The 11743-nt window shown below is 35.4% G+C and overlaps 2 protein-coding genes across 2 annotated transcripts in view; both read left to right on the top strand.

Moving 5' to 3' along the window:
* Window positions 1–364: 364 nt before the first annotated feature.
* LOC116026705 (FCS-Like Zinc finger 1) lies at window positions 365–2293 on the top strand. The gene is made up of 2 exons (XM_031268069.1): window positions 365–873; window positions 1521–2293. The coding sequence occupies exons 1-2, from the start codon at window positions 527–529 to the stop codon at window positions 1714–1716; spliced, it is 543 nt and encodes a 180-aa protein (XP_031123929.1). The 5' UTR covers window positions 365–526; the 3' UTR covers window positions 1717–2293.
* A 2951-nt stretch (window positions 2294–5244) lies between these two features.
* LOC116028070 overlaps window positions 5245–11743 on the top strand; it is a 40716-nt gene continuing 34217 nt past the window's right edge. Inside the window, exons 1-7 of the mRNA XM_031269864.1 lie at window positions 5245–5655; window positions 8385–8488; window positions 9035–9169; window positions 9252–9302; window positions 9941–10035; window positions 10106–10223; window positions 11566–11667. Coding sequence (XP_031125724.1) covers window positions 5559–5655; window positions 8385–8488; window positions 9035–9169; window positions 9252–9302; window positions 9941–10035; window positions 10106–10223; window positions 11566–11667 — 702 coding nt within the window. The 5' untranslated portion in view covers window positions 5245–5558. The remainder of the gene's footprint in view (window positions 5656–8384; window positions 8489–9034; window positions 9170–9251; window positions 9303–9940; window positions 10036–10105; window positions 10224–11565; window positions 11668–11743) is intronic.

Genomic DNA, 11743 nt, shown 5'->3' with positions numbered 1-11743 from the left:
TATTCATAATTACTTTCTAAACTACTAAAGTACAAAGAGTGTAGTATCTATTCAAGAATGTAATATTTGTTCATAATTACTTTATTAACATAGTTATTTCGTGAGATTAGAAATTGGCGAACACTATTCTATTTAATAAATAGAATTTAACTCGTTCTAAGCAAGGTGATATTTTGTCCATCCATGGTGATTTGTCGTTCTCAGAAAGTCAGAATCTTAAATGTGGTGGGGATGTAAATAAATTGAATTCCAAGGGCTAATACAGCATAATAAGAATGGGGCAAATCAAATTGATGAATTATGTCACAGAAGAAAGATACAAGGTAGTCTTGGCCAATAGATTCACTTGCACGGAATCCCTGAAACCAGTCCCCTCTCTCTCTCTCTAAATCTTCCTTCATAATATCTCCACCAACCCTTCTTTATAACCTCCCCCATTTCTAGCTCCACACCTCCACACCCCCATTCTTGTTTCTCTCTCCCTCTCTCTCTCTAGAAGAGAAAAATACAATTAAAAGTTGTTAATATGGACTCTGGAACTGGAACAGCAAGGAGGAGGTCTTGCTTTTTTGAGGATGATGAGGGGCTTGCATCTATACTGCCAGATATGGAGGCTGGGGTTTCTGGGAATCATCATCAGAGTAACAGTCTGGTTTCTACTGGGCCGGTTTATTCTCAGAGAAGGAGTAGCTTGAGGAATCTCTCCTCTGCTGCTGCTGTGATGGGGTCTCCAAGATCTGGGGGAAATGGGAGGTGTTATTACTGGAGTGATGGGAGATTTGATGAATCTCACTGCCCACAACAATCCCATTTTCTGGACTCCTGCTTCCTCTGCAGAAAGCCCCTTGATAACAGAGACATCTTCATGTACAGGTTAGTCTTCATGATGCTTTTTGGTTGAAAAGAGACATGGTTTCTGTTTTGTGTGTTGATTTTCTGCAATGGGTCTTTCTTGTTTTGCTTTGGGTTGCTAGTTTTGTGATAAAAATTGAATCTTTTCAATTTCCACTCATAGTGAACTTCTTGATTTGAGTTGTTCAGGTGTTTTGTATGAAATTGTGTTGATTTTCTGCAATGGGTCTTTCTTGTTTTGCTTTGGGTTGCCAGTTCTGTGATAAAAATTGAATCTTTTCAATTTTGACTCATAGTGGAACACTGTACTGGCCTTCTTGATTTGAATCGATCAGCTGTTTTGTCAATGAAATTGTGTTGATTTTCTGCAATGGGTCTTTCGTGTTTTGCTTTGGTGTGATAAAAATGAAATCTTTTCAATTTCGACTCATAGTGAGTCAGCTCGATCAGTTAGGATTAGGAGCAACTTAAGTATTTCTTGTGGTTCTATTTAGGTTAGGTTAATAAGGCCGGTTAACCTATACACACTTTCGGATGGGTAGGTTTATCTGGTGCATACCCTCAATAGTGGCGGCTAGTTTTCCTTTTAAAAAATTGAATCTTTTCATTCTATTTTAGAGATTTGTTTGAATTTGGTTTTGGGTACTGATTATGTGTTGTTGTTGCAGAGGGGATACCCCATTCTGCAGTGAAGAGTGCAGGCAAGAGCAGATAGACATGGATGAATCCAAGGAGAAAAGATGGAATCTTTCTACTTCCATGAAAGCTTTGAGAAAAAAAGACCAAAGGAGATCAACTTCTCCAAACAAAACCTCTGCACAAGACTACTCTTTCCACACTACTAACACTGTTGCTGCTGCCTAACTAACTAAACCCATCATAAAGAACATAAAATAAGAAAAAAAAAAAAGAAAAAGAAAAGAGCCCATTAGACAGGATGAAGAAGAAGAAGCCCAGGCTTGGCTGTGGATGTTTGGACTTTGGAGAAGCATATATACATAGTACATATGACTATATGAGGATTATGTGTTTTTATGCCTTCTATAGCTCTAAATATGAGATGTAAATGGGGTGATGTGATGAGAGGCCTGTTTTTGCCTGTGAAGAAGAAGAACATGATGGGTCTTGTTTTTTTTGGGTGTTTTTTTTTTTTTTTTTTTTTGCTTTTGGGTTTCTATGATGGAAATGAGAATCAATGACGCATGGCATAAAGTTTCTGCTTCTCTTCTTTGCAAGTTCAAGAATCCACTTTTCCTTTTCTCCATTAACTTCTTGTGCAGGGGTGTAGTAGTGGCCAGTGGGTTTGGTTGAGCTTTTTTGTCCATGAAACTGATGTGTTTGTCTTTTTGAGCCCATTGGGTGCCAAAAATCATTGTGCACAAGTTGGAAGGGAATTTCCTAGCAAGCTGGAGAAAAGTAGTAATGGCTCCCAACTTGATTATATGGAAAATTACTGCTGCATTAACTTTAATTCTATAATATCTTATTTTTCATTATCTGTTTTTAAATTGGAGAGATATATAACTAAATCCGTCTTTTATCCGAGGAATTTTATTAAAATAACATAAAGAATTCACCCATTCAAGAATGAAAATTGTCATGCTCGATTCCCACTAGATTGAGAACCAGTGATCTTAACTAGGGCATTGCTACAAACATAATTGATGATAAATATTAAAAGGTTATGGTAAACCTAATCCATCATCAATAATCTATAAAGTAAGTGCATCTTACTTTTTCTTTTTCCACATGAAATGATCTAATAATTCAAGGAAAAAAAAATCAATTTACTTTCATAACCCAACAAGACAATATATGTTGTTTGTACTGTTGATAATGTACAAGATATAAATTATGTAGTCAAGTAACACAAAGTACAAGAAAATTCAAGATAATCGTGACTCGTGAGTATGTATGTGTATATATCAAAACAAGTACATCTCGGATGAGATTTAAAGTCTAAACTAGTTATAAATTATTCATTTTGTTTAACAATGACCGGAGTTTGATTTTGAGCCGTCTAATAATTTTCATTAACCAAACATACAACATATGCCTTGTGTATGATTGACGATGTACAAAATATATGAGCTTTAGAGTCTAAACTAATTAAAAATTATTCATTTTGTTTAACAATGACGGGAGTTTGAATTTGAGCCGTCTAATAATTTTCGTTAACCAAACATACAACATATGCCCTGTGAATGATTTACGATGTACGAAATATAAATTTTATAGTTCGGTAGTACAAAACACAAGAAAATGTAAGACATCAGATGAAAGGCATTGGGCTTTGTCATTGAACTTTGTGGGAATGAGTTGTATGAAGGGCCAATAACAGTGACCTCAATGACAATAACCCTTCATTAAGTTGACCCCTCTAATAATAATAATAGCTTGGACAGTAAAAACCATTACAATGATGGGTCAAGCTATGTGAAGACCAATTCATTGCCTTTTAAAGCATGCTTTGCTATTGGTGTGCCACCTGCCTTTTTGGAGTGTTTTGCCACTCACATCATTCTTTGGGCTTTTTACTTACCCTCCAGCTGTGCTTTCTCATCTTTTGGGCTTTTTCTTTTTAGGGTTGCTTTAATTGACATCTTGAGATTTTGAGGGAAAGAAATCAAGATAAGTGTCACTAATTTGAATACATAAAAAGAAAATTTTGTTTATGGCTATGTAAGTTGTGTTGTCATATTCTTGAAATAGAAATTTGCCTACTAATTTCGATATTGAGGTGTAGGTCTATGTTCAATCTAAACAGAACTTCAGTTTGTTGTCTTTCATTGTATACAAAAAAAGATGTTCTTCCCGCTAAATGATGAAATTACTTATTACATGGTTGTACTTTGCACAGAAAATACTAAGTGTACACTCGGTGAGTATTTATTATGTTTACCTATCATACATTGATTTAGTGAAAGAAAAAGAAAAATAAAGAGAAAAAAAAGTCATGGACTAATCATTAATCAACACATTAAAAAGTATAAACAAAGAGGGTAGCATCACCCATTTGAGGGGCAGGGTTCATCTTTTGGGTATACAACTTCTATGAGTGAAAGTAGCAATCAAGATGCATAACTTTTAAATACCTAAAATTTCTATCGACTATGCCATAATTCACAAATTAATCATCAATTATTAATTTTATCAATTAAATCCTCAATTATTCAATTCTTACACAATAATTCACAAATAAATCATTCGTTGTCGACCTTATTGAGTACGAATTGAATAGTTGAGGACCCTATTGAGTAATGATTGAATAGTTGAAGACTTAATTTGCTAAACTTAATAGTTGAGAACCAAATTGTGAATTTCGATATAATCGAGGAACCATTTTGGATGGGTTGTTATGCCGTGGACCTAGGTCCACCTTGCAAGGTGGACCTGGGTCTACATTCACATACACTATACTCTAGATTCACAATTTGTAAACTCCACATTCACACATTATAGGATTATATGTTTAGTAACTATACTCTACATTCACATACACTATACTCTACATTCACAATTTGTAAACTCCACATTCACACATTCAAAACTCTATATTCACAGGTCCTATACTCCACATTCACAACTTGAGAACTCCACATTCACACATTACAGGGTTACAAGTTGCTAGAACTTCTTAACTCTATTACAGATTCACACATGCATAACTCTACATTCACGATTTCTATACTCCATATTTACAATTTGAAACCTCCACATTCACACATTTCTGGGCAACTCTACATTCACACAATCATAAATCTACATTCAAAATTTCTATACTCTACATTCACACATTTTTGGACAACTCTATATTCAACAATATGTTTACTAATTAAAAAAAAAGAAGACAAAAACGACAAAAACGACGTAATTTTGGACCTGGATCCACAACATAATTTGCCATTTTGGATATTAACTCACTAAATAGTTATAGTTATATAAATAGATACTAGTGGATCTTATATAAGACTGTCTCAAAACGTATAATATTTTTTTTTAGGTAAAGTGTGGTATTCAATTATAGATAATTCAAAAATCGATAATGAAAAATTAATCGTTGTAGGCCAATAGACATTTGGCCCCAACGGCTAATATTAAAGATAACGACTTTTTGAATGGCACTATAATCAAAGCCCAATTAACGGTTCAGGCTTTATAGTCCAGATCAGTCCAATACAAATTATGGGCTTCCTGATCACCACGTGGATTTGTCAGTTGTCAACTTCTGCTATTTATAGTAAACACATGCGGCACGCGACCCTCACGTGCACAAGCACATTCCGTTAGGACCGCTACCTGTCACAGCGTTCTCGTTCCACATACACAAAAAAATGGTGGGAGGTATACAACTCATTTGTCCAAACCGAAACGTATTACGTATCTCAAGACAGTTCCACACAGACCGAAGACCCGATCGTCATTTTGGTGAGACTTAAAAAAGTTAAAATAGAAAAAAGTTTCAATCGCGCCGATTCTTCAGACTTCCAATTGAATCTCTCCCGTTTCTTCTTCGGGGAATCGAATAGCTTGTGGAACACTTCTCTCTCTCTCTCTACCAAAGCGTTTGCCGTGCACGCCTATGCGCGTCGTGTTTGCTCAGACGTGTATGTATCTGTGTACATGTCTGTACGGTTACTGCGGGAACTAGCAGCAGCAGGAGGAGGAGGAGGAAGAGGAGGAGGAATTGATAGGAGCTTGCGAAGATGCTGGAAGATCAAGTGGCGTATTTGCTGCAGAGGTATTTGGGGAACTACGTGTTAGGACTTAACAAAGAAGCTCTGAAGATCAGTGTCTGGCAAGGTACGGTTGGGAATGTTTGATGTATGATTTGAGTTGGCGTGTTGATTGTGAATTCTTACTTCATTTAGCTATTCAGTGGTGTAATTGTTGTAAGTTCACTTTGCACTTCGCAGTTTAAAGCTGCATTTTCGTATGTAGTTGAATGTTTGTGTGTATTCGTGAATGCAAGATGATTCACTTTGTGGAAAACTTTGATATATGATATGAGCTGCTGTGGTGACTGTGAATTCTTACTTCATTTAGCTATTCAATGGTGTAATTGTTGCAAGTTCACTTTGCACTTTGCTGTTTAACGCTGCATTTTCGCATGTAGTTGAATGTTTTGTGTGTATTCGTAAATGCAAGATGATTCACTTTGTGGAAAACTTTGATATATGATATGAGCTGGTGTGGTGACTGAATTCTTACTTCATTTAGCTATTCAATGGTGCAATTGTTGTAAGTTCACTTTGCACTTTGCTGTTTAACGCTGCATTTTCGCATGTAGTTGAATGCTTGTGTGTATTCGTGAATGCAAGATGGCTCACTTTGTGGAAAACTTTGATATAAGATATGAGCTGGTGTAGTGACTGTGAATTCTTACTTCATTTAGCTATTCAATGGTGTAATTGTTGTAAGTTCACTTTGCACTTTGCTGTTTAAAGCTGCATTTTCGCATGTAGTTGAATGTTTTGTGTGTATTCGTAAATGCAAGATGATTCACTTTGTGGAAAACTTTGATATATGATCAGTGTTGCAAAAATCCCGCCTAGGCGCCGATTAATCCTCGCCTAGGCGCTAGGCGCTGGTCGACCGCCTAGCGTATCATATTAAATGGTGGTCTAGGCGGCTGGCCGGCTAGGCGACCGCCTAGGCCGCCTAAGCTCCGCCTAGGCCGCCAAAGCACTGCCTAGGCCGCTTAGGCGCTGACCGCCTAGGCGTCGACTAGACCGACTAGGCACCGACTAGACCTTCTAGTCAGTCGATTAACTATTGTTCTATTTTTTTAATGGGTTATTTCACTCAAAACAACATCGTTTTGAGTGAAATAATCCTAAATTGTACAAACTTTAGATATTTTTTAGGTTAATATTTATTATTTTAGTATTAACTATTAAAGTATTATATAATTTATAATTATTAGTCTTTAAAAAATTAAAAATACTTAAACAAATTTTTAAAAACTAAAAAATAAAATAAAAAAATACACGGACGCCTAGGCGCCGATTAATCCCCGGCTAGGCGTCCTAGGTGCTAGGCGCTCCCCGAGCGCCTAGCGATTTTTTCAACCATGTATATGATATGAGCTGGTGTGGTGACTGTGAATTCTTACTTCATTTAGCTATTCAATGGTGCAATTGTTGTAAGTTCACTTTGCACTTTGCTGTTTAACGCTGCATTTTCGCATGTAGTTGAATGCTTGTGTGTATTCGTGAATGCAAGATGGCTCACTTTGTGGAAAACTTTGATATATGTGATATGAGCTGCTGTGGTGACTGTGAATTCTTACTTCATTTAGCTATTCAATGGTGTAATTGTTGCAAGTTCACTTTGCACTTTGCTGTTTAACGCTGCATTTTCGCATGTAGTTGAATGCTTGTGTGTATTCGTGAATGCAAGATGGCTCACTTTGTGGAAAACTTTGATATATGTGATATGAGCTGCTGTGGTGACTGTGAATTCTTACTTCATTTAGCTATTCAATGGGGTAATTGTTGCAAGTTCACTTTGCACTTTGCTGTTTAACGCTGCATTTTCGCATGTAGTTGAATGTTTTGTGTGTATTCGTAAATGCAAGATGATTCACTTTGTGGAAAACTTTGATATATGATATGAGCTGGTGTGGTGACTGTGAATTCTTACTTCATTTAGCTATTCAATGGTGCAATTGTTGTAAGTTCACTTTGCACTTTGCTGTTTAACGCTGCATTTTCGCATGTAGTTGAATGCTTGTGTGTATTCGTGAATGCAAGGCAATTCACTTTAGTTCATTATTTGGTTCAAACTTTATTCGTGTTTTTTGTGGAACTAATAATGCCCCATTTTTAGCTTGTGAGTTTCCACTTTCATGGACTAGTATTAATGTACTCCGTATAATAGACTAAGCTAAATGTGGAACCAAAGTGCTGGCTGTTGAGCTAAAAGCAGATATTTTTAAAGACATTGAAGCACACATGACCAACCTTGTCATATGAAAGTTAATGTTAAATTTTCTGTGCTGATGAAACCAATTAAAGTGATTGGAAAATTAATTACTTTTTGTAGTTGTGTAAAACTTGGAGTTTTCCAATAAGTTGATCTATGAGGTGATGAATTGGAGTTCATCCCATGATAAATATTACACAAAACATAATTGAAGAGTAGAACTATTGAAGTAATTCATTTATTTATTGATGGGAGATGAAGTACTCTTGAAGCATGCAGAGCTGAAACTAATTATTTGAATGTGTTGGCATTAAACACATCTAATTCATTTTTAGTTGAATGATATTTTTTTTGACTATTTATGGGTGACGACACACATGTTATTTTTGATCGATCTTTTCCATTAATGAAGTGAAACCTGGCGGCAATGCACTTCTCTTTATTCAATTTGCATCATAGCACTATTAACGCTATTACAAGTGTTGAGTTGTCAGTCAATACTGTAGTACCATGGCAAAAGAATTTTGTACATGCATATTCTATTGATGGTTGATGATGTTGGTATTTCCTGAGTTGATGGATGCATTGATTCTAATGTCTAACAGGAGATGTAGAACTTACAAATATGCAATTGAAGCCGGAGGCACTCAATGCATTGAAGTTGCCCGTGAGAGTTAAGGCTGGATTCCTTGGATCGGTGAAACTTAAGGTTCGTAAACTAAATACATAGTCTATAGCTTATTTGATAATTTTGATTCTGGATAATGAAATGAATATGCTAGGTAATGCTGATTCTTATGCTTTCATGCAAGCCCTGTTGGTGTAATATATTTTTATTTTAAAGTATAGACAACTAGACGTATAGTTGTTGTGGGATGAAAAATATAAGTTTCTTTTGTTTATTTTCTCGGATTAGTTGAAGTACAATGGAAAAATGCAGAAAATGTTTTCTACTTGGTATCATACTAGACCTTGTACAGTTGTTTGTATCTATGCCAGTTGATGTGCTTACAAATTTGTGAAATATACATGTATTTTTCACAGTATTTTTCCAGAAGTTCATTTCACACAAATAATGATTTCGGAATTTCACAGTAGTGGTGGAGACAGATTAACATGATTATTGGATACGTGATATTTTATAAAGATGTGTTTTATGTCTATTTCTCTAGATGGTAAGCATGGCTTAATGTCCTTGTAATGTCTTAACATTTTGTTTTTTATTATTGACATTTTTATATTTCCTAAATTATAGGTTCCGTGGAGCAGGCTTGGCCAAGATCCTGTTGTGGTTCACCTTGATCGCATTTTTTTATTAGCTGAGCCTGCAACCCAGGTTGAAGGATCTAGTGAGGATGCTGTCCAAGAAGTTAAAAAGAACCGTATACGGGTGAGACCTTCTCTTTCTGAGTTTTAAGTGTTGAGTGTTTTGTTTAGATGATTCATACAAATCTGCATTTTCCTTGCACTAGGAAATGGAAACGAAGCTGGTTGAGAGTAGACTAATGCTGAAGACTGAAATGGTACACTTTCTCTGTCTTGGCCATAACATGAATTGAATCCTTTGTGCTGCATGGTTATTCTCCTTAATAGCAGAAAACTTTCACTTGTTATATAAATATATTTTATGTGGTGTAGCACTGTGACTGTATTATTATTGAAAATTTTCACTGGAAATGAGCTTAACTCCCCTTGAAAAGAGTAACATTTTTTTGCTAGCCCTATGTGTTGTATAGTACTTGAAATTTTATGTTTGAGGGAAATTTGATTCATAAGTTATTATGTCTTGCTTCTTCTTCTTCTTCTTCTTCTTTTGGTGGGGAGCATTAAATGTGTTCTTGTGGCAAAAATTTCTTCTTTAGCAACCTTCTCTTCCTTGTCATTGTTAACACATTTCATTTTCATGTTTGTTACCTTTTTGTGATATGAATGGTGAATTGATGAAAGTTCATGACCACTTTTGGTAATACCTTGCGTCCTTGCTAGCTTGTTGAAAGTGTTAAAACACTTTAACATGTGTTTTAAATAGAGTATTTGTAATTTGATTTTATTATTACGGAGTATTATTTTTTTTAGAAGAACTCTTGGCTGCAATCTTTTATGAACAAGTGTTTTAAATAGAGTATTTGTAATTTGATTTTATTATTATTATTATTTTTAGAACAACTCTTGGCTGCAATCTTTTATCAGCACAATAATTGGAAATTTGAAGCTTTCCATCTCAAACATACATATTAGATACGAGGATGTTGAGAGGTAAGGGTGTCATGCACTAAAATTCTCTCTTGGTTGATAATTTTAGCCACTTATGACTTACACTATGCAGCAATCCTGGCCATCCATTTGCTGCGGGTATAACCTTAGAGAAACTCTCAGCAATGACAGTTGATGACTATGGGAAGGAGACTTTTATAACTGGAGGTGCATTAGAACTTATACAGAAGGTATGCTTCTATTGCAACTGTGTCCTTGCATTGTTTTGATGGGCCGTATACAATAAATATATGGTGTCTGACTCTCTTCATCTCTCTCTTTTGGTCTTCCATACACAGTTTTTCATCTAAACTTTGTTCACTGTGATTTCATAAGCATTATTGTCAATGCCAAATGGCATATATATATGTTTGATTAGTTTTCATATTTGTTCCTTCTCTGTCTGGCTTTTAAAGCAATGTTTGCAACAGAAATTTTTAACCACCAAGTTAAATGTTTATTTCCTTGTATACTATATTTGAAAAATAAAATGTGATATAGAGATATAGACAGATTATGCAGTGAACAATTTAGAAGTATGATCTAGTAGAAACAAAACAGGTGTGTTTTCCTTGTACGAAGTAGGATCTGCTATATTAAGCCATGGAAATGTTTTACAGGGAGAAGATTTTCCAATATAATTCTAGGTTTAGTTGATCTTTCAGATTTATTTTTCTTCATTATATTGGATATTATTATCCAAATTGTTTTCTCCTCAAAGGGAACTTTGATGACCCCATGCACCACATAGCCATACCTCCAGGCTATAAACTTTGTTGGTTGTGATTTTCAGTACTTAACTGTCACCATGATCAGTTAAGTCCGTAGCTTTAGCCGTTGATTACACTACAAGATGGCCTCTCCCCTCCATTCCCATGAGGTTACTCATTATTAAAATATATAGTGGTTTTTGTGAAAATTTAGCAGATCATCCCCAATTGTTTACTAGAGAAAGATTACAGAATCTATGTCAAAGACTTAATGCAGGCTTCGAGAGATATTCTACATCCTGTTAACTGAAACCAGCATAACTGTTGGTCTACTTTCGTAGTTTCGTTCAACATTCAATTGGGCTTTCATCATCTTTGGTTCATGAAACTATGAATATAAATGCTGATAGCTTATGAAGGTTTTAATCGTAACATAATGCTTTTGCTGATTGTTACTATTCTGAATAATGAATGTAAAAAGAATAAGTCATACCTTCGTTAAGCTTTTCCAAGCCTAATGAACAGCGACAAAGTTGCCCCAAAAGCAGAAGCTGGAGAAGTTTTAATTGTAGATTGTTATGAGAGACTGAGAGAGAATACTCTCTAGAAGGTTTTTATTTATTTATTTGAGGGTTCTAACAAGCACCTGTTATTATTAAAAACATAACTGAGCTGTTGACATGATGATCATACTATGCATGGTTACTGTTTCTGGATCTGCATACTGCAGGATTACATATTGCATTATATACTTGTTTAGCTTTTCATGTTGGTTGCTTGCTTCATACACACCTTTTTTTTTGTTGTGTTTTGGACATGCAAGTCTGTGGAGCTTGAAAAGCTAGCTGTTTACTTTGATTCTGATATCATTCCGTGGCATATTGACAAACCATGGGAGGATCTGCTACCAGTTGAATGGGTCAAGGTATCTTCTCCTTGTACGTCTTTTATACATTCTGTTCTTCATGAGCTGGGCTTGTTCTTGATCAGGTCCATGTTTT

The sequence above is a fragment of the Ipomoea triloba genome, chromosome 8 (genome assembly GCF_003576645.1).
Source record: "Ipomoea triloba cultivar NCNSP0323 chromosome 8, ASM357664v1".
NCBI lineage: Eukaryota > Viridiplantae > Streptophyta > Magnoliopsida > Solanales > Convolvulaceae > Ipomoea > Ipomoea triloba.
Note: the sequence above shows the minus strand (reverse complement) of the source record. Positions and strands in the feature narration are given on the sequence as shown.

What these genes read in the sequence shown, in the direction of transcription:
- LOC116026705 (XM_031268069.1), top strand. Translation starts at nt 527, where the DNA reads ATGGACTCTGGAACTGGAACAGCAAGGAGGAGGTCTTGCTTTTTTGAG. An exon ending in AGAGACATCTTCATGTACAG is followed by an intron (nt 874 to 1,520) that starts GTTAGTCTTCAT and finishes TTGTTGTTGCAG; the next exon opens with AGGGGATACCCCATTCTGCA.